Source organism: Glandiceps talaboti, chromosome 22 (genome assembly GCF_964340395.1).
Source record: "Glandiceps talaboti chromosome 22, keGlaTala1.1, whole genome shotgun sequence".
Taxonomy (NCBI): domain Eukaryota; kingdom Metazoa; phylum Hemichordata; class Enteropneusta; family Spengelidae; genus Glandiceps; species Glandiceps talaboti.
This window is the reverse complement of record NC_135570.1, coordinates 14471877-14494859: the sequence shown is the minus strand read 5'-3', so window position 1 is coordinate 14494859 and position 22983 is coordinate 14471877. Positions and strand designations below refer to the sequence as shown.

At 36.1% G+C, this 22983-nt stretch overlaps 1 protein-coding gene across 2 annotated transcripts; it reads left to right on the top strand.

The window, feature by feature from the left end:
- Positions 1-6670: 6670 nt before the first annotated feature.
- LOC144452029 (nucleolar RNA helicase 2-like) lies at positions 6671-18974 on the top strand. 2 transcript variants are annotated; one of them, XM_078143026.1, is made up of 14 exons: positions 6671-6868; positions 8310-8585; positions 9153-9228; positions 9789-9872; positions 11182-11309; positions 11928-12192; positions 13027-13178; positions 13617-13823; positions 14132-14236; positions 14845-14964; positions 15682-15755; positions 16158-16317; positions 17165-17344; positions 18395-18974. In XM_078143026.1, the coding sequence occupies exons 1-14, from the start codon at positions 6755-6757 to the stop codon at positions 18611-18613; spliced, it is 2160 nt and encodes a 719-aa protein (XP_077999152.1). In that variant the 5' UTR covers positions 6671-6754; the 3' UTR covers positions 18614-18974. The 2 variants fall into 2 exon arrangements, with proteins under 2 accessions (XP_077999152.1, XP_077999153.1); XM_078143027.1 differs by having other exon boundaries at positions 6671-6877.
- Positions 18975-22983: the final 4009 nt, after the last annotated feature.

Sequence of the window (22983 nt, the reverse complement as noted above, 5' to 3'; positions counted from 1 at the left end):
TGCCCTGACTCTAATGCTTAAAATGTTAGAAACTTACAACACAGTCCACTGATCATTCTACGCAGAAGCATCCTTAAACCAAGGCATCGACCCGGACTCTGAGGTTTCTGTGTCTCGAACTCGACTTCTTCACATGGGCTTTCTACTTCATCAGCTGTATTGATGACGTCATCTTGTCCTAAAGAAAACATAGTTTAGTGGTTTAGACTTAATTCAAAAGAATAAGGAACTAATAAGTCGTTACTCAGAGTTTCACGCTTCGAGCGATCTTCGGACAACTAAATTGGGATTGTCAAAATCGGTACATACACTTAATGTTTGTATGTATATATTGCGATGGTCGGGCTAAACGGTCCATCCCTTACGGGATTTACTTCTATAGTTAGTGAGCGAGTATTTGCCTTCATGGCGACATATCGAGACCAGATCAGATTTACTGCTTATGGAAGTACCTTGCTGTCTGGATTTCAAGGACAAGAGGTAGATTTTGCTCAGTGTCAGGCAAATGATGTACCCCATTGCTGCGGGTTGGTCTTCCCAGCTGGCCCCAACCTTCCCCCCACCACCCCCAAACCTTTCCACCCTGGCTTGAGTGTGAACCATGGTGCACTACAGTAATGTTAAACACCCTATAAGAATAAGGATCCACCATGATGTACTACAGGCTGGGGGGGGGGGGGGGGGGCATAGTACATCACAAATACACCTAACAGATATAAGGATGCCACTGTAGCACACCACAGTAAGTTAACATATGGTGTTACAATGGTTTACCAACGTGACACAATTACACCCAAAAGAATACACCATAATGTACCACAAGCCGAGGGGAACCTATGGCACACTACGGATACACCTAATGGATATGTAAGAATGTCATTATTATGGTCTACCAAAGTAACACCTTATCATCTCCAGCCATATCCCTAATGCTCTCTCCCAAGCCCATCCACTCTCCCACCTATCCATCCACTCACCCATGCAATCACCGTAATCTCCAATACTATTGGCCCCTCCGATCCTCCACGTGTTCAATGTATTTATGTGTTTTCACCTGGCTTCTTTGTCAACAATCTTCCAACAGCAGAAACCCAACCATTTGGTTCAAAACCCTATACCCCTCTTCACTCGCTCTGCTCCACTACTCGGACAACCTGCAAATAGAGGAAAGATTTTTTTTTTTTAATATTTAAAAAAAAAAGTATTTGTATCAACATTTTTAACTTGATTGTTTTTCTCTGTTTTTGCATTCATATCTAATTAACTTCTGTCATGTCAACATTACAACCCTATCACATTTTGGGTTAGGAAAACTTTCAATTCTTTTCAGTGCTGACAAAAATGTCATATTACATTGCTGTTTTATCCTGACATAAAATGATCACAATATGTCAAGAATTATCTGAGATACATATAAGGGCATTGTAAGTATACCTGACACCCCTATCCAAAAAGTGTGACATTCCTTATATACAACAAACTACTATACACTGTCTGAATTTTTAGCTGGAAGTCTGATTTATATTTGTTTGACTATTGACTATATTGTTTTTCTTGGCTTCAGTATTTTGTATTGGTATGTGAAATATACTCAAATGTGTGTATGTGTGGCGGGGGTATATATGTCTGTCTGGATGTATGTATGTATGTATGTCTCTCTGTCTGTCTCTCTCTAATGGTTAAAATGTTAGAAACTTACAACACAGTCCACTGATCAGTCTACGCAGAAACCACGGCATCGACCCCGATTCTGAGGTTTCTGTGTCTCAAACTCGACTTCTTCATATAGGCTTTCTACTTCATCAGCTGTATTGATGACGTCATCTTGTCCTAAAGAAAACATAGCTTACGCTGCTTAGTGGTTTAGACTTAATTCAAAAGAATAAGGATCTATTAAGTCGTTACTCAGAGTTTCACGTTTCGAGCGATCTTCGGACAACTAAATTGGGATTGTCAAATTCGGTACATACACTTAATGTTTGTATGTATATATTGCGATGGTCGGGCTAAACTATTCCTTACGGGGGTTTACTTCTATAGTTGGCGAGCGAGTATTTGCCTTCATGGCGACATTTCGAGACCAGGTCAGATTTTTTGTTCAGTAACAATACTCTTTTCAGCATTGATTATACAAAGTTTCTCAGTTAAACAGAGATTACAACGTTTCGTCTCACTTGTATAAGCAGCCGCTTGGGTGATGATATCCCACTTGATTTTATTATGGCTGGTTCCTTTCCTTCAAATTCCAAACTTGTTTGGATAGGTCTGTGCTGTACTGTAACTTCTTATGAGTATATGTGTGTTTGTGGTTTGAGAATCGTTGTTTAAATGTGTTCTCTGTTAGCCCAAAGTATAGTTTTGTGTTGTTGTTATCTGGTGTGACTTGTGCCCTGTATATTTACGTTGGTTGATAGGCAGTTGCCGTTGACATGTGTGTGATTGATACATTTATTGTAAAACTGTAGATAGAATTGAGATTGTTGATTATTTACCTTTCTTACTGAAAAACCTCTCAATGCAGGCGGTTGTCGCCCGTACATCAACAGTACACTCCACCGCGCGGATGCATCACGCTCTGCTTGAATGGCTGCGACTCAGCGGTTATCATGGTTATCTTTTTGATATAGTTGACCTGCAAGATAAGTCCACGAATTTAGATTTAAAGCAAATAAAACAACATACATAAAAATGAAATAAAACGAAAGTAAAAACGAACGGAAACGAAATGAAGACTAGAATAAGACCAAAATTTTTTTTTTTTAAACGTCCGCACGTGTTATAGAAAATAGTAAGGTTGAATATACTGAGTACTTTGTTCAGATGAATCTTTTGTTTTCTTTTTTATAAATTGAAATAAAGTTATAATTTTCTCTCTACTTTTGTTCATTTGTATTTAAAGTTTGGATTGCTCACGAACTGGGAGTTGAAAAGCAAACTTTTGTTAGTATTTCATTCTTACATTTTTCTTTCTTAAAATTTGTTTTTTAATACAAAGAAAATGAAGAACCCCGTTCTATATTCGTAAGTTGAAATGTTATATTCTGAAATCTGTCCTATGTTCCTCATTATCAGATAGATTCACAGAACTACAGTAATCAACTCAGCATGTAACGTAGTGAATAGAATAAAATAAAGTTAAGTTAACAAAAAAATAAAGTGTTAAATTTCAACCCAAAAAAGAGATTATATACACTTACAAAGAACTGTGAACTTTCTCCTTCGAACGCCGCAACTAGTGATTCCAAACTATTTACGGGAACGCGTGTATTGATAACCATTTTGCGTTTTTCGTCTTACTAATACTATTCACTCTGTGTTTTTTTATAAGTTTGTATCAGTACAGTAATTTGACATCAACAATCTGTGTGGATGGCTGTGGTTCAATTCTAAATTACATCGAATGCATCTCAGGACTTCATTGCGCTAGACTGAAAGAGAGATATAAAAGATTTGATGAGGGATAGCACTGTGATGATTTGGTTAGCTTGACATGTCTTTGATTGATACATTTCTTGTACAACTATAAACAGAATTGAGATTATTGATTACTTACCTCTCTCACTGAAGAATTTATTCAGCTAAAATCTTTACCTTCATCGCACATGGACTACAAATTTCGGTGATTTAATAATCAATTTCCACCATCTCCATCGCAATATTCATATGTGTTAATTGCCGGCAACATCCTGGTATTTGAATTCAGTTTAAATACCGCTTCATGCCCTCCGACCAATCACACAAGCTCTAACGCCGGTATAGACTTGTCACGAGAGGCCAGGGTTCTGTAAATTACGTATACTGAGTGTTTATTGTCATTTAAGATTGATTTGGGTGTTTTTTGAGGCTTGAAAAGAGGGACAGAGAAAGACCTTGAGTGAACCCTTGTGTTTTTTTATAGTAATGGGTATAGAAAAAACAAACATATCTAGTATACCCCCATGAGTATCTGTTTATTTGCTGGTTTATTTAATTATTTTATTTGTCCCTATAAGGTCTTGTCGTTCCTTTGCTTGTTCATTTGTCATTTATTTGATAGTTTATTTATATATTTGTTTGTTTGTTTTGTTTTATTTGTCACACGGTTCCTGGGTCCCCAGTCACAAGGATGCATCAAACACAGCTTGAATGGCTGAGAATGGGCGGTTATCTTTTTTTACGAAAAAAATTCCTTTTGATATTTAATGCAAGATTAGTCAACGAATTTATATTTAAAGCAAAATAAAATAACAAAAAATGTGAATGAAATACAATAAAAATAAATAAATTAAAATAAAACGAAAGGAAAGGAAAGGAACTGAAAGAAACCGAAGAATAGAATAGAATAGAATAGAATAGAATAGAATAGAACAAACCAAACTAAAATAAAGAAAAAAAAGCTGTATGTACCTGTTGTACGAAATAGTAAAGCTTCGATATTACAGACTATTTTTCCAGACGAATCCATTCATTTATTTCATTTTTTATAAATTTACTTTATTCAAATAAACATATCAGCTTTTTTTCTATTTTTGTTGATTTATGTTATTTTTAATTTTAAACTCAGGTTTACAATTTATACAAAATTTGTATTGAATGTTTGAGTTGATCATGAACTGGGACTTGAAAAGCAAATTTTTTATTACTATTATCACTCTTGCGTTTTTCTTAATTAAACTTTGTTTAATATAATTTTAAGAAAATGAAGAACCCCATGCTACATTCATAACATTCGTTAGTTGAATTGTTATATTCTAAAATATGTCCTAATGTTCTTCATTATCAGATAGATTCATAGAAACTACAGTAATCAACTCAGTACAGTCGTAGTGAATAAATATTTAGTAAGTTGATCCGTAAAAAAAAGAAAACATAATGTGTTAAACAAAGAAATTATATACTTACAAAAAACTGAGAACTTTCTCCGTCCAACGCTGGAACTAGCGATTCCAAACTATTCAGTGGTACTCGTGTTACAACCATTTTGCGTTTTTCGTCTATTCACTTTGTGGTCTTTTCATAGTAATAATGTAAGCCTAGCTTTATTACGCGATCAAGTGGCAGTTTTTGAATGTTATTGGCAATGGGATGTGAAGTGTTACTAACTCAGTAACTGTACTCACTGTTCAATAATGTGTTATTATGACGACTTGAATGACAAGAAGTCGGCGTGGAAGGGGGTCGAAATTATTACGATCTGCTACGCTAACCAAAAACCAGACGACTGAAATTGAGACAGAGTTGAGTCGGATGGAAAGTCCAGCCAGAGATGACTTTGAACGTCGTGAGGACAATGTGTCTTGCCTTGTACGTAATGGCTTCACTAGTTTTCGAGCACTGAAAGCAATGCAGGAGCAGGATCTTCGAGACCTAGATATTTTACCGGGACAGAGATGCCTTCTTCGGGAAGTAGTCGAGTCGCTGTGCAGTGACGATCAACTTGATCTGAATAGCTCCGGGGCTGGTCTGGGGCATCTTTACATCGTCGCCCTAAAAAGAAGCATATCCCGCCCAAAACCTCGGTGCTACTTCCGGTGAAATTTCAAGTATCGGGTTGGGATGAGCTGGTTCCAAAGTACCGTCACTACATACAGACAATGATATCGAACTTTGCCGTTTTACCAACCTCGGCCTCGTCGAAGCGAAGCATATAATAGCAAGTAAGTGCCTGTTTATTGACTATTGTACGACCACAAGTGCCGTGGTGACATCCAGCGCGCAGCATACACCTACAGGTTTCCTCAAATTCAGATGCGAACAATGTTGCCAAGTCCAAGTGATACATTACCGACTGTAACAGTGTAGCAGACCTTTGGGTAAATCAATTAATGATTCTATGTTTCCACCAAAAATCACATATAAATTCTGTTCATGATGTATACTTGTAAATATTTTACTTTGCTGTTAGACATTTCAAAAGGATGTCGCTCTATACCAGTACATCCCAAACATCGCACATTTAATACAAAGGTTTGTGGATGTTTGGGCATAAAGTGACGCAGAAAAATACATGTACTTTATAAAAGACAATTGTCTGTGTTTATATTGGGCTTTGTTGTGCACCAAGTATTTTTACTCGTATTTCAAACCATATTGCACGTATGATGAGAAAGCGAACAGGAACAAGAATAACTTTTTCTAGTCGTATTATTAAAAGCTAAAGCGTTCCCATAAAAAATAAATCGGGATCAACATTTAGTAAGGATTTATAGAGACATAGAGAGATACAGACAGACAGCGGAAGGCATACATGAAACCATTCGCATGACTTTCCCCCACCTCATTACTGAAGATAGGTTTTAGAAGTTAGTGCGAGAAATTTGTAATCTATTCTGTAAACGACCCGTCATGAGGTTTACTTTGGTTCAAATCATGTCATAGCAAAATCTTTTCAGAACTGTCATGCCCCCCCCCCCGAACCCTGAATTTTCTTCATCCCCCCCCCCCCATTTCTCCCCAGTTTCCCGCTGCCTTACTTCAGTCGCCTTCTTAGAAACCTGTATGAGGCCACAAGAGGGCTATGGAATGAAACAGGCATGTACTGCCTCTATCGAATGAAAACTGAAATGCACTGATGAAATGTACAAAACTTTTCTTTTGATCTATATAAAGTGCGCCCTCTATAATTTAAATATCCGGTGCACGTGAAAGGTCAGAGGCCACTTGTGAAATCTGAGTCACGTGATCGATCCTTTCCATGTGCTGTGTTCAGTGACGTGTTTAGTGTGTGAATCTTTCCTCGGTTTTTTGCCCAATTTTCCGTTGATTTTCTCTACCAATGCCTACAAACGTAATCGAAACCATGGAAGAAGATATCCAGGACCAGAAGACTAGTTCGGATGTAGAGTTACAAGTTCAAAAACCCAAAAAATCGAAGAAAGATAAAGACAAGGTCAGTGTAGCTTTGAAATGATTCGTACGTACACATCATTCAGTACAGTCTGTTGTGCAATTCGTGGATTAATGTGATCCGATCGGTGATTTTGAATGATTCCTTTCCGATCATCAAAGAACCACGTTAGCCTGTATTTTAACTGCTACAGTGTTGAGATTCAGTAGTGCTTGTTGTAAATGTACTCTGCTCTACCGGAAGAATCGGGGAGCATACATGATGGTTGTACATCGAGAGTACATACGTCACATTTAAATACTAGTACATACGCAATTCTGAATTCGATAGATCTATCGTAGTATTAAACTCTGATTAGTGTCATTGCAGTCACTTTTACCTCAACCTATATGACTACAGCGTGTAAAATACCATGACAAGCAGACCATTATTAAATTGTGTTGGTTATGTTAGGGCAGGCCTGAGGGGTACATTAGTACTGTTTCCTACTAGTAGTAGTACTACAAATGTATATTGTACCATGGTACCACCAAAGTCACCTCAGTTACCTCAGTTTGAAAGACACGGTAACTTACTTGAACTACTCTTTTTTGAGAATTTTGTATTTTAACCTGTGTATGTTGTTGTGCTGGCTGAGGCATGTCTGATTGTCAAGTGATCATGTTCTATCTGTATTCCAATGGTTGACAATTTGTTGACAAACGACTATTTACACATGGACATCAAGTCAGCATACGTAGCACCATCAACAACAATCATTTCATGGAAAGGTGTAATGTTATTTTCAACAGACAATATATAAATAAGGATATATTACAAGTAACACACTTACTGTGTTTAGAAATTTTATAAAGTCTTAATTTAGTCGGATTTGACACTCCTATTAAAATGTCTGTGTAGGAATGTAGTGCCCAAAATGAAGACACGCTATCATGTGTCGTAGATCGAGAAGAAAACTGTGGCTGGTCTGTAACTCCTAAACCTGAGATCCCTAACCCATGATATTAATTTAACCTGTGTAGTAAATGTAGAAGAAAATTGTGGCTAGGCTAAGAACCGGGAATCCCAAACCTGAGTCAAGAGTCCTACAAGCTACTAAACACGCCATCTAGGCTGACATCCCAAACCCATAACATTATTAACCGTGGGTCTTACCCCACATTACTATAGAACAACTTAGTTAGTCAAACCCTCTCTCACATTCAGTATGCAGTTTCATTAGTGTGACCTATTAGGTACCTGAATATGTTGCACCTACTTATTACCCTTTTGAAAAAATACCGTTACAACAATGTGCCCTCTAATGATAGCCAAATTTTGTTGTTGCAAGAGATGGGCGAACAGCAAATTTTGGTGCGTCACTTGAAATTGTGTGTCATTGGCACGTCAAATTGGCTTAGAGTCATATGTCATACAAGAAATATGGAGTCTAGAAGTTACACAATATAATACTTAAATTTGTCTTCATAATTTACTTTCACAGAAACAAAAGAAGGAGAAAAAAGATAAAGAAAAGAAGAATAAAAAGAGAAAACTTGAAGAAACTGAAGACGCATCTGAAACCAAGATAAAGAAGAAGAAGAAAAAGAAGCAAGAAAGTTCTAGTGAAGAGAGTGAGGAGGAGAAGAAGAGTCCAAAGAAAGTGAAAATTAATGGTAGTGAAAGCAATCATGTCAACAATGGAATATCAAATAACCATGGTAATGGTAACATTGTGAATAACCATGGCAACAGTGCAAATTCAGATGAGGAACAAAAGGTAATGTAGTACATTGCAATTTAGATTGCAATATACATGAGTTGTGTTTATTCTTAAATGTTACGGTTTTGGGATATGTGTCTTTAGCCAGTTCAGTCTGCTGAAACTAAAATCACGTGGGGATGCGACGACGTCATCATGTTTATATGAACGCTGTTGGGGAGCACAGATTTCTGTGCAAGAATAATGATATTGACTAGATATAATGTGTGAAGATAATGTAGTGTAAAAAACGGAACATGGTCATCAAGAACTAGACTACTTAGTCCAGTGTGATGTGTTATGCATCAATCATGAAACGCTTCCCTCTGATTGGCTGAGCGTGTGTACCGACTGTTCCACTTATATTGTTTATTCACATCCATGGGACGCCAGTGACGTCATCTGACACAGCAGGTAGATTAAAAACCAGTAAGAATTTACGTCCATTTTCTGTCCATCTCCCTAAGCATGCATTGACAGAACATAGTCGAAATCAACCAGCAGAGATAGTAACCTCTCTACCTGTCCTTCACAAACCGTAAAATATCTGGATTATCTTCTAAGCAGTGTCATGTATTATTACAGGAACTTACACAGAAAGAACGAGATGGAGCGTTTAAGAATTTCAGATTATCCCCAAGAACTGTCAAGTTATTGAAAGGTAAATATTAACATCTAGAAATCTACAGTTTTGTTGTTTAGATGTGGTTATATAAATGTGCTAAAAGGTCCCAAACTTTTTACCATGGTTTTCTATAGTAATAATTAAAAGCATTGTAAATTACTTCAGATTCATCTGTATGAATGACATTGTGAAATGTTAAGGTTTTTTGGGTCCATCTTTGCTGCCATCTTTAACTAGAATTTAATGTTTTGGTGTGTGTGTGTGTGTGTGTAGGAGGGGGGGGGGGGTTGTATTGATTTACCTACCTTATACAAGGATTTTAATGAAGCACCTAAGTAAAATACCATGGAAACACTGGTAGATATTCATACCTGTTTACAAATGTGCCTACCAGTATTCACAAGAGCACTGTAGGGAACTTTAGTAAAATGACCGGGATGTGCAGATACATTTGTAAGTTTTACCAACTTGTACCAAAATAAACACCACCTTTGTCAGAATTAGTTATTAATTCATCATGTTACCAATAATAGTCGCTCCAAAACGCACAGTTTCAAGTCTCATGTAATTTCTTTTGTAATCAATTTTGATTTCAGAACGCAAGGTTTCCTATCTCTTTCCGATCCAAGCCAAAACGTTTGACTATGTTCATGATGGATTTGATCTCATAGCTCAAGCTAGTAAGTACTCTGTTTATTTTGTGTTGTATTCTGTCAGGAATGTATTTATTGTACAGGGACCTCCTCACCAGCCTTCTTGTACATGAACACAATGTACCAGTCTGGTAATTAGTAAAAATAAGTAGTGACTAAAATGCCTTCTCGTACATGAACACAATGTTCTAGTCTGGTAATTAGTAAAAATAAGTAGTGACTAAAATGCCTTCTTGTACATGAACACAATGTTCTAGTCTGGTAATTAGTAAAAATAAGTAGTGACTAAAATGCCTTCTTGTACATGAACACAATGTACCAGTCTGGTAATTAGTAAAAATAAGTAGTGACTAAAATGCTTTCTTGTACATGAACACAATGTACCAGTCTGGTAATTGGTAAAAATAAGTAGTGACTAAAATACTTTCTTGTACATGAACACAATGTACTAGTCTGGTAATTAGTAAAAATAAGTAGTGACTAAAATGCCTTCTTGTACATGAACACAATGTACCAGTCTGGTAATTAGTAAAAATAAGTAGTGACTAAAATACCTTCTTGTACATGAACACAATGTACCAGTCTGGTAATTAGTAAAAATAAGTAGTGACTAAAATACCTTCTTGTACATGAACACAATGTACCAGTCTGGTAATTAGTAAAAATAAGTAGTGACTAAAATGCCTTCTTGTACATGAACACAATGTACCAGTCTGGTAATTAGTAATAATAAGTAGTGACTAAAATGCTTTCTTGTACATGAACATAATGTATACCAGTCTGGTAATTAGTAAAAATAAGTAGTGACTAAAATGCTTTCTTGTACAAGAACACAATGTACCAGTCTAGTAATTAGTAAAAATAAGTAGTGACTAAAATGCCTTCATGTACATGAACACAATGTACTAGTCTGGTAATTAGTAAAAATAAGTAGTGACTAAAATGCTTTCTTGTACATGAACACAATGTACTAGTCTGGTAATTAGTAAAAATAAGTAGTGACTAAAATGCTTTCTTGTACATGAACACAATGTACTAGTCTGGTAATTAGTAAAAATAAGTAGTGACTAAAATGCCTTCTTGTACATGAACACAATGTACTAGTCTGGTAATTAGTAAAAATAAGTAGTGACTAAAATGCCTTCTTGTACATGAATTCTTGTACATGAACACAATGTACTAGTCTGGTAATTAACTGTAAAATCACAAAATGTTGTGGTAGCGAAAATATCTAGGTTTATAGTATGTCATGGTGCTGAGCATTTTATCAATTATTCTATAAAGATTCACAAACACAGGAGTTGATTTTACTAATGATGAAATGTTTTCCTCACAGGAACGGGTACAGGAAAGACTCTTGCATTTGCCATTCCACTCATAGAGAAATTACAAGGCTGTGAACCCAGAGCTGGCCGACTACCTAAAGTTTTAGTCATGGCCCCAACTAGAGAACTTGCTAAACAGGTAGGTACAGTTAGAGAATTGGTTGGTTTACTACTTTTGATTTCACGTGGCATGGAATTACTCAAATACAACTCACAAAAAAACACTGATTCATTTGCTTGTGGTAAGCAGGAATGAGACGACAAGACTCATGAAAAGACATACAATGTAACAATGTGCCAGTAACTTATCAAAGCGTAAACACCACGTCAAGCTGCAGTACGTACGAAAACATTGTAACTGCTATAGCTAGTTGTCATGGTTACAAGCTGCAATATGTACTGTAACATTGTAACTGCTATGCTAGATGTCATGGTTACAAACTGCAGTATGTATGATAACATTGTAACTGCTATGGCTAGATGTCATGGTTACAAGCTGCAATATGTACGATAACATTGTAACTGCTATAACTAGTTGTCATGGTTACAAGCTGCAGTATGTACGATAACATTGTAACTGCTATAACTAGTTGTCATGGTTACAAGCTGCAGTATGTACGATAACACAGTCATAATTCATCACTGAAACAATAATACCACATAAAAGTGTTTGAATATGGTCAGTGTCTTTTTTAAGTTATTTAAGACCTGATACGTAAATTGCAGTGAATTTCACTTCAACTACTTTTATACACAGGTATGTGAAGACTTTGAAACTGTTGGTCCCTATTTGTCAAGTGTTTGCATCTATGGAGGGACTGCGTATTGGCCACAGGAGTCAGCTATACGTCGTGGTGTGGACATCGTTGTGGGAACACCAGGCAGGATTCTTGACTACGTCAGAAAGAAGACACTGAATTTAAGTCAGTTGAAACATGTTGTTTTAGATGAAGTTGACCGAATGTTAGACATGGGATTTGCAGAGTCTGTAGAAGAGATCTTAGGAGCAGCATACAACCTAGGTAAGAACACTTTACAGTTGAGTAGTAGGGCGCCCTCTAGCAATGGGTAGTTATAAGCCAGCATACAGTGTACATATGTATTATAATGTTAGAAGGGAAGTTTTCTACTCAGGTTTTTAAAGTGTAGTACACCCACAACAATGATGATGAAACAGCAGAAAAAAATTTGAATTTGATATGTAAAAGAAATTGACTTAGGAGTTGAAAATTTTGTTAAAAACTGAACATAGTCACTATGTTTTTAATGTAGGAAGTTAAAATTGAACTGTGTGTGGAAACCAGAAAGATGTTGGGTTGTGCCTTTCTAGTAAGCTGAATTTTGTATTGGAACACTTCTACACTGGTGTTAAATTAAGAGTGATGTAAATTACTGGGTGTGCATAGATTATGCTGTTGTTAGACTGGCATAGTTTACCCTCACCATCTCTACCTGATGTAGTACCATCACTCCTAGACTCTCACTAGTCATTGCTGAAAGGGTTGTTTTGTATGTATCAATGTCTACCACATAATTGTACTCGAATATCCATGTACTGTAGGCCCTCATCGACTACATCGCACATCGGACTAATCATTCGTTGACGTGTTACTGCGATGCTCCGTGTTATTGCGATGTGGAAAGCAGCAGTGCTGTATGATTGATCACGTAACCCATACCGTGTATACACAAGGTATACACAGACAGGAAGTAGAGCGCCACCATGGCAAATTTTGGAAAGGCCTGTTAACTGGGGAGAACTTTGAAACTAAGCTGTTTGTAAGCAACGATGCTACAATGACATGTATGTCCTATGTGACTGTCCTATGAACATTGATTTTTAAAACTTCTTATAGATGGTGCAGAGACCGCCAACCCACAGACGCTGTTATTTAGTGCTACCCTACCTCACTGGGTTCATCAAACTGCCAAGAAATACATGAGACCTGACACGAAACAAGTGGATTTGATTGGTCAACAGAAACTGAGAACGGCAACAACAGTTACTGTAAGTCAATACACAGCAATCACTACAGCAGTGTGACTGCTAATAGTGTGTAAAATTGGTCATTGGGTCAAAATGTAGCCCGAAAGATCCAGTTAATGTTTCCACTTATGTTCATGTAATATGCTAAACAAATACAGCAAATCAGTGAAGATATTAATGGTTGTCTCAAAAAATATATTACCAAAGTGCAGGTGTAATGAAAGAATTCTTTCAGACAAATTTTCATAGAAAGTTGATAAAAATTACAATGATGGGACATTCTTTGGGCAACATCTAGAAAGAGGAAAAATTTAAAAATGGGGTATAACTTATGTTGTAATAAATAGCGAATTTAATGTGTGGCCAGCCATCTATACATTTGACCAACAGTGACATGTTGTAGCGCCCTCTCCAGGCCATACACCATATTGACACAACTCCATGTTCTCTCTTTCACAGCATCTTGCTATCCGGTGTTTCTACAAAGAGAGGGCATCAGCTATTAGTGATGTGGTACAAGTTTACAGTGGTCAACATGGTCGCTGTATGATATTCTGTGAAACTAAGAAAGATGCAAATGAACTTGGTTTGAACACAACAATACGACAAGAAGTGCAGGTTTTACACGGTGACATTGCACAGAATCAAAGAGAAATAACTTTAAAGGTAAGAAAAACATTCACAAATCGTTCAAAATGTATTTATTTATGTCATTTCAATCAATTAACCACAACTTCTAATAACCAGTTTTTTTATATTTTATGCAACCAGCCCTTGATTTCCATCACCAGGAAAGTACAAGAGGCAATTCAAATATTATTTCAATCTCTCAGATTTTTCCATCATGAAATAATTTTGCTGTTCTTCCAAGTTTCTTGGAATAGTACATTTCACTGTTCTTCATAGTTGCCATGGTGATAAATTGTGTTATCCCTTCCGAGTTTTGTGATGGCACATTCCTTTTGTTCTTTCAGGGTTTCCGTGATGGGAAATTCCGTTGTTTGGTCGCTACTGATGTTGCAGCCAGAGGATTGGACATTCCCGAAGTCGATCTAGTAGTGATGTGTGAACCACCAAAGGTAAAATCCATCAATTTTTTCTTTCTAAAAAATCTTTGAATAAACCTTTTTGAAAAAGTCTACTTGGGGGTATGGGACTAGTGAACGATTCAAGCAGTTTCTGAATTCACTTACTGTTCTAAGGCCTGAAAAAAATAGTTTAGTTCCAGTTTTCCAACCCCACCTAGTTTTTCACTACCGACCCTAAATTTTTCTTTACGAATTTAAGGAAAAAAATTTATAAAATCGCGAAAATTGTGAAGTCTTTAAATTCATAATTACATTTTTAAAAATCTGAATGACTTAGAAATGAAACATGAACTATTTGTTTATCTAAGTTCATGGTTTTCAGCAATGCACAGTAATATTTGTGCAGGTACATGCTCGCTTCTGTTGGCATCTTACAATCAGTGATTTTGTTTTCTAATCCCCCACCCACTCCCCCTGAAAGGTACAAGTTTCCTAATATTTCACCAGATTGAGGAAATGTAGCAAAGTTGATTAGGTCATGAGGAACATAGAATAACGTAAAACTAAGGCCACTATTATTGGAAATAGTATTCATTGCTGCCTATCAAATGTATAAGTATTTATTCAACCCATTTATGTTTCTATATTACTATTTCCAGGACTTGGAGTCGTATATTCATCGTTCCGGTCGTACAGGTAGAGCTGGTCGAACTGGTGTATCTGTCTGCTTCTACAAACCCAGAGAAGAACATCTCTTGAAACTTGTCGAGAATCGAGCAGTGAGTCAATTACTTCAAATCCTATCTGTCTGGCTTCATAAGCTAGTGTTTTCAATTGATAGTTCATCTATGTTGATGGACCATTTTAGAGAGAAAATTTAATTTTCATTCCAAGCACAAATGTGACATTTTCAACACTTCAGTTTTTTGGTCAACAGATTGACCCACTATTAAGTACATGTGAGCCTAATTAAGGGGTCATACGTGCCTGGAAGTTTATATCACCCTCATGATGATTTCAATGAGCATAGATGTCCAAGCCCCAACACATCAGAAGTCTCCCAACATATCCATATTGCATCACCAGGACATTCTGTTGACAATGACAAAATGAAATTCCTAGACTCTAAAACGAGACACTTTGAACAGAGCATGAAGGAAGCCGTATAAATCTGGAAAATTTAAACCATCAGTCTGGCTGTGTAATCAAATATTCAAAATTTTCAAATCAGATCATTAGGAAAACAGAGCAAAAAATGAAGAACAACTCTAAAAAATTGTTGAGGCAAAAAGCGAGTGAAACATTTCATTCATGTTTGCTTCGAAGCTTAATGCAAGTCAGTTACAGTGTGTTGACATCAAATTGTATCATAGAGTGGAAAAATAAAGAACACGGCATAATCATGGGATGAACTGTGATGTGTTCTACTTTTTCCCAAAAATGGAGAAAATATTTGAGTTGTTGTCAATTTTTTTCTTATCTTCTCATATGCATAGGGTGTGAAGATAAAACGAATAGGAGCACCACAACCCATTGATGTCATACGGGCCTCATCTAGTGATGCTATCAAGTAAGTAGATATTGTCTAAAGCCCTAGTGATGGTTTCTGGAAAATAAGACACCCAAGAATCTGAAAATTGTTTTAACCATTTCCACACAACTGCAGATATGAACAAATTTGTACCGAAAGTTTTCAATTAGAACTGATAGCCTTTAGCAACTCTGCTCATTACAACTTGGCATACGACACTGGTAATCCAGACTTCAGTTTACTAAGATAGATGCAAACTAAATCTATTGTTTTTCAATGTGGTGGATTACACAAATGGTGTTTAGATTGAATCAAACAAATTCAGACTGCCTGTTTTTGAATCATAAATGTTAAAAATAATGCAAGTCTGTTGGCTCGACATCCAAAATAATTCATATTTTGAACAGACATATGATGTTTACATTGTTATCTTGCCTGTAGGTCTCTGGATAAAATCCCAGAATCAGCCATCGATCATTTCAGGGATGTAGCCGAACAACTTATTGCAGAGAAAGGAGCCGTTCCAGCTTTGGCAGCTGCCTTAGCACATATATCGGGTGCTACTGATATATCATCAAGGTCCCTACTCAATTCTGAACAGGTTAGTTTTTGTTTTTATCAGGAAATCTTTCTAAACATTCACTTTGATCGGTTAAACTGTAAAAATGGAAAATACATCAGGTAACACTGAAATAAAGCACTTTCTCTATGTGCTACACTCATTTATAGCATTCATATCAAGTGTAAAAGTAAACTGTTTCATTTGCTGATACAACAAGTAACAATGAAGTAAAGCACTTTCTCTATGTGCTACACTCATTAATAGCATTCACATGAAGTGTAAAAGTATACTGTTTCAATTGGTTTATTTACAAGCCTAGCATGTGGCCATTCTAATGTGGTCAATTAGCAAATGAAACAGTATACTTTTACACTTGATATGGATGCTATAAACGATTGTGGTACATACAGAAAAAAATGCTTTACTTTGGTGTTATGGGTTGTAACATACAAGTGTGTTGCCTGCATTGTTACGAAAGTGAGAAATGGCAGCATGAAGATTCAGAAACTGCCACTCTAACCATTCAACCATCATGCCTCCACTTTGATGTTCACAACATATCTATATAACATTCTTGATCGTGTATAGATTCAGGGATCAAAGTTAACATTTTCTGTAGGTCGTATTTTACGGTGTAGTCAAAATATTGAGTAAAAAATCTAAATATTTTGTCACATTTTCAAACAAAATTCAACAAACCAAAATTTTGAGCTGCAACACACAAAAATGAGTTGAGTATGTGACTAAACTAGTTACTACTTCTAGTCATGATAAAGGTGTGTAATGCAACAACCCTAAAGCAATTAATTGCGACACACACACAAATTGGTGATTTATGCAACTCAGTTGGTCAGTTTTCAATGTTGTTTCTACTTGTTCTCTACAGGGTTTCACAACATACATCTTCGCCTGTCAAACCGAAATGAGAACCACTAGCTATGCCTGGCATGCCATCTCAAATCAAGTCCCAGGAGACGTATCGCAGGCTATAAAAGGAATGCGAATCACTGCCAACAAGAAGGGTGCTGTCTTCGATATACCTGATGATAAAAAAGAAGAACTTGAGGTACGTAATTAAATGTTATTCTCTCGATGTTTTTCTTCATTCAGCCAAGGAAAATACTCATCTAGCGACTCATAGTGTCAAAACCCTTAGGTCATAAGTATTTTCCGGCAGCAGTAATATCAAAGAAAATCTGGGAAAGTAAGGACAATTTTGACTAGTATTTCGAACACAGCAAAACCAGTGATGTGGACAGATGTTGTTATGACATTGATGCATGTTGTGACAAAGAATGACCAGGGTATAATTCCATATTTTCTGTTCAACTTGGCTTGTGCGTGGTAGTTTAATATTGAGGTCATTTACATGTATAAGTCCATCTTTGCTAAGGTTTTTGACTTCTTCCTCAGGTACGCTTATTTCTGTCACTGTAGAGGAAGTACACTGGATGTTTGCTCAGGTTCTTTAACCATAGTAACAAATCAAGAAAAAAACATACCGAGGAGTTACTACTGGACTTCTGGTTCAAATTTATGTAAACAATACTATTATCATGTGTATTAACTTGTACAACTGCTGACATCAGCCATGGACAAACGAAACCTGTTACAAACAGGGAAAGTAAACAGCTGACTTGGATTAATAACACTTGGCACAGTATGTTGGAAGTACAGAGACTTGTATTACATTCCATCATTTGATAAGAACAGTTGTATGGCCTGTTTACATAATAGTTCATGTTCACAAATAAATTTCCAGTTCCCCTGGCATTTCACATACACATAAAGAGACCATAGAACTGTTCTTATCAAACCATGGTGTGTAATACAAGTCTCTGTACTTCCAACATACTGTGCCAAGTGTTATTAACACAATTCAGTTGTTTAATTTCCTTGTTCGTAAAAGGTTCTGTTTGTCCACGGTCTGATGTCAGCAGTTGTAAAACCAACAAGAAACAGCACATGCTACACTCCATCCACATGGACACTTTAATTTGTAGCTACAAACGATTTTATGTACAAAGAACTGAAGATATACTTCCCAACTTCTATCTTCACCATAATTTCTGCACAACATATTTAAATAGTTTTTCCCACTCTTTTGTTACCATAGAAACACTGGGTAAACAGATGGGGAAGTACTCTTGAAGTAGCAACGGATTTACCAGAACTTATAGACAATGCCCCTCCACCCTCAAGATTCGGCAACTTCAGAAGAGGAGGGGGAGGTGGTCGTTCATTTGGAAGAGGTGGACGTGGAATAACGAGAAGAGACAGACCATCGGCTGGCGGAAGCCGAGGATATCAAAATAACGCTTTTTTCAGAAAATAAATCATCTCCTTTAATATCTGAATATTTATTGGATTTTACACAAAATGTTTTAGAAATGAACTTTTATTTTGCCCCCCTGTAATGGAACAATGTTTACTGGATAACATCGAGAAAATCAAGTGATACGGCAACCATGAGGTCATGACCTCGCAGTAGTACGTACTTTGGAGACACCATGCCTGAGGATGTTTACACTAAGAATTGTGTTACGTAATGTTCACAATTGAATTTATCTGTGAGTTTCTTGGTTAGGCATGCCTGAGCTCTCAGAGAAACAATGCCATCAATGCTTTGTCTTGTTTACTACAAATGTTGCCATGGTGATTTATACAAATGTTGACATGGATTAAATAACTACTATACATGAAACTTTAATTTTGTGTGGCGTTTGTCTGAGTGAGTGAAACGTAGAATGTTTTTCAATATTTTTGTGGATTTGAGTGTTTGTTTTCAGCAATTATTTTGTCAAAAATGTCTCGACAACAGCTTGTCAAATAATAGTATATGTAGATGTTGGTATGTTTTGTTTGTTTGTTTTTGTTTGTTTGTTTGTTTGTTTCCATCAATATTTATCAACTAGACCTGTCCTGTTGTGTCATAGTGTTTAGATAACAGTCTGTCCCTGTGTGATAACTATGTCACTGTGTGATAACTGTATGTCACTGTGTGATAAGTGTACATCACTCTGTGATAATGGTCTGTCCCTGTGTGATAACTGTATGCCCCTGAATGGTAATACTAGTAATATACCTGTATGATAATATCTATATATACCCTGTTCAAATAGATGGCCTCTACACAATGCCCCTGTGTATGCATATGACAATGCTGTATATAGGCAATACTCGGCATTTGCACAATCTCCATGACAACCACCTGCCTGATGAGACATGAAATGGTGAAGGCAATAATCTGTGATTTGCATCGCAAGCAACAACAACAACAACAAAAACTTCCAACTCCAAGTTGTTTCTCAAGATTATATCTTTCCTAAACACAAGTGCTACTACAGTTCAACACTTTTATTTTGGTTCACCCGTCTAGTCTGTGAACAATTCTTTGTTGAATGCCATTTCCTCGGACTTCCCTGGGTTGGCCGGGGGAGGGCGCCATCAGTGGTGAATTTGAGAACAGTATGCCAACATATCTTGAAACAAGTGTGGCCTCTTAAATATGTTGAAGTAACAACTGTCAAAGTGGCCATATGGATGAGGATTGGGTATTTATTTTGGATTTTAATTTATAAAACAATTTCATCATGGCTTCCAACTTGAAAAATCAACGTGAAACAACATAGACCAAGTCCTTGTTTGTAACTTGATGATTCCAAAGGCATAATAAATATGTAAATATTTGTTATTGTACGTACAATAACAAATTTTTTACAGCAATGTATTAAGTTACAAACACAGACTTGGTCTATGTTGTTTCACGTTGATTTTTCAAGTAGGAAGCCATGATGAATTGTTTTATAAATTAAAATTCCCAAATAAATACCCAATCCTCATCCATATGGCCACTTTAAGAAATTGTTTCAAAATATTCATGTCTGTAATAGGTAACTTATATACCTACCCCACCTATTCTGAAATTGAACGTAATTGGAACCACATAATTTTTTTTTGTTAGGCTTAATAGGTATCTCAGCTGGGGTACTTGGTTAGCATGTACAGAAATTCATGAAATTGTAAGTTTTCAAAAAATCAATGTTTGCTATTTATCAGTGGTGTTTTGCGGTCATGTGTACAACGAACAACTCGTATGTTTGTCAACGTCGTAAACCTCAACCTCTTTTACGACACCGTCCAGGACGCACCACTACGTTCGTTATTTTGCAGTGTCACGGTAGAAATAACAGCTCTGGTTTGCAAGAATGGTGTTTGTGTTCATAGCAGAAACGTTTATGATATAAAACACATTTCCTCATATTTCCAAAACTTTTAAAGAAAAACACACCATAGAAGTTTTAAACGAACGAGTACTGTTTTATTTCTTTGTAAAAAAAAATCATTCCAGGAATGTTTAAAACTACACATGACAACTTGGAAGTGTTCTACACAAATAACTGATTGCACCAATATGTAAGCTTTTTTTCAAATATATTTCAAACTGAGTAAAAAAGGAAACTGGTTCTTAAAAACGAACTTGACAAAAGAATTAAGTAAACTGAGGACAAAGAAAGTGGTTGGTATAAGTTTCCGATGTTTTCTTAAACCATCCAACTAAACTCTTGGGGACCTAATAATGAATAATTCTTATTTCTTTCACATGAAGGTCTGAAGAGTTAACTTTTTACTGGCAACATAGTCCTTTATGGATTGTTACAAAAATGAAATATTTGCATATTTTACTACAGCTACCTCTGTATGGAATTTTTCAAACTGTAGTCAACAGTGATCAGTGTAATTTGCAAGTATGCAAAGTGTATTGTGATTGGTCCCAAAACTGCTACAGAATGATAACCAGCCAATCAAATGCATTTTTGCATGTATACAAGCCTTACTTAAAGTACTGCTTGGTTAAGACCTGAAATAAAAGGTATCTCATCAGCCAATCAGAAAACATCTTTTATTTCTTAATTCATATATCAGAAGATGTATAGTACATGATTTCTGATTGACTGAAATCAATTTACATTATATGCAAATCACTGATAACCAAGCGACTTTTTGTGTTTTCCAGAGACCTGTCACATTACCATAAAATAAACATTTAAGCTTTTTCTCTTCATAAGATCAAATTTGTCGGAAGTAAGAAACACAATACACCATGATATTACAGTTTAACAATACAAAGACTGGCATGAAAGTCATCTTTCTTTCAGTGTAAACTCAATTACAACCCATAACACCAAAGTACAGCGTTTTCTGTATGTACCACAATTGTTTATAGCATCCACATCAAGTGTAAAAGTATACTGTTTCATTTGCTATTTGACCACATTAGAAAGGCCACATGCTAGGCTTGTAAATAAACCACTTGAAACAGTATACTTTTACACTTGATATGAATGCTATAAATGAGTGTAGTACATAGAGAAAGTGCTTTACTTCACTGTTACTAGTTGTAAAACATGTCACCTTAAAGTCGGCAAAAAAACCTGCCTTATTTCAATATCATAGCTGACAGTTTGTTTAAGATAATACAGCTAAAATGATGTCGGCTTGGTGTTTCACTCGCAGCAAGATGACATTTAATACACACCCTCAGATAACTTGTAATGCAAAAAGGACACAATTACATAGGTGCCGTACACAGTAGGGATGTAGAAGTAGTCAAGTTGAAATATTGATTATCAGTTAGAAAATAAATAATTGAAGTCATTAAAATCATCAAGTCCATGTGTAGTGTTTCTATTAGAAGCCTGTTTTTACTGCACTGTGAAAGAATAGCAATGCTTATCAGTGTTCAAAGTGATTGGGCAAAGGATCCTGCTGTGTTTATTGTGTCTCTGTTATTGTTAGTCTAGAGTTGAAATATGTCTATCTTTGTGTCAAAAATGTAATGTTCCATGAGTGAGGCCTTTTAAATATGTACTTGAAAAACAGAAGGAAGAGCTTACCGAAATTACATGCATTTTTTTGTCATGATATGAAATGTCTCATTGTAAACCTTTGGTTCAAGGCTTGGCCTAATAATCTACACAGTATTTCCATGACAACCACTTGAGACATACAAAGTTTTGCTTTAAGCAGTTTTAGTTTTAAATGTATGTATGAAAGGAAGCAGCTTATATATACATGTGTTTATGCTATGATAGGAAAATGATGAATACTCTCTCTCTCTCTCTGTACAATCATCTCATTCTCCCCTCCCTCCCCTCCCTTGTCTCCCCCCCCTCACTCCCTCCCTCCTTCCCCTCTCCTCCCAAAATCCTACAAAATCTACCATCATCTACTCAAGTAAGAATCAACACACCTTAAGAACAGTGAACCAAGTGATGTGGACAATGAAAATTAATTAAACTGAAAAATGAGAACGACTGCTGTAATAATTTTACAGATTGTCATGGTTGAAAAGAACTGTTTATCAAAACATTGCTAGTTTTTTTAAATTCAAAATCAACCATCAAAATGATATGAAATGTCTTGTTTTAATACATTCTGTGATTATATCCACAATGGCAGCGTACATGTTTACAACGAGTAACACTGAAGTAAAGCACTTTCTCTATGTGCTACACTTGTTTATAGCATTCATATCAAGTGTAAAAGTATACTGTTTCAATTGGTTTATTTACAAGCCCAGCAGGTGGCATTTCTAATGTGGTCAATTAGCAAATGAAACAGTATACTTTTATACTTGATATGGATGCTATAAACGATTGTGGTTCATACAGAAAATGCGTTACTTTGGTGTTATGGGTTGTA

Coding starts and splice junctions, on each gene's coding strand:
- LOC144452029 (XM_078143027.1), top strand. CDS start 6,755: ATGCCTACAAACGTAATCGAAACCATGGAAGAAGATATCCAGGACCAG. Junction 9,229..9,788: donor AACTGTCAAGTTATTGAAAG/GTAAATATTAAC, acceptor TTTTGATTTCAG/AACGCAAGGTTTCCTATCTC. Junction 17,345..18,394: donor ATAAAAAAGAAGAACTTGAG/GTACGTAATTAA, acceptor TTGTTACCATAG/AAACACTGGGTAAACAGATG.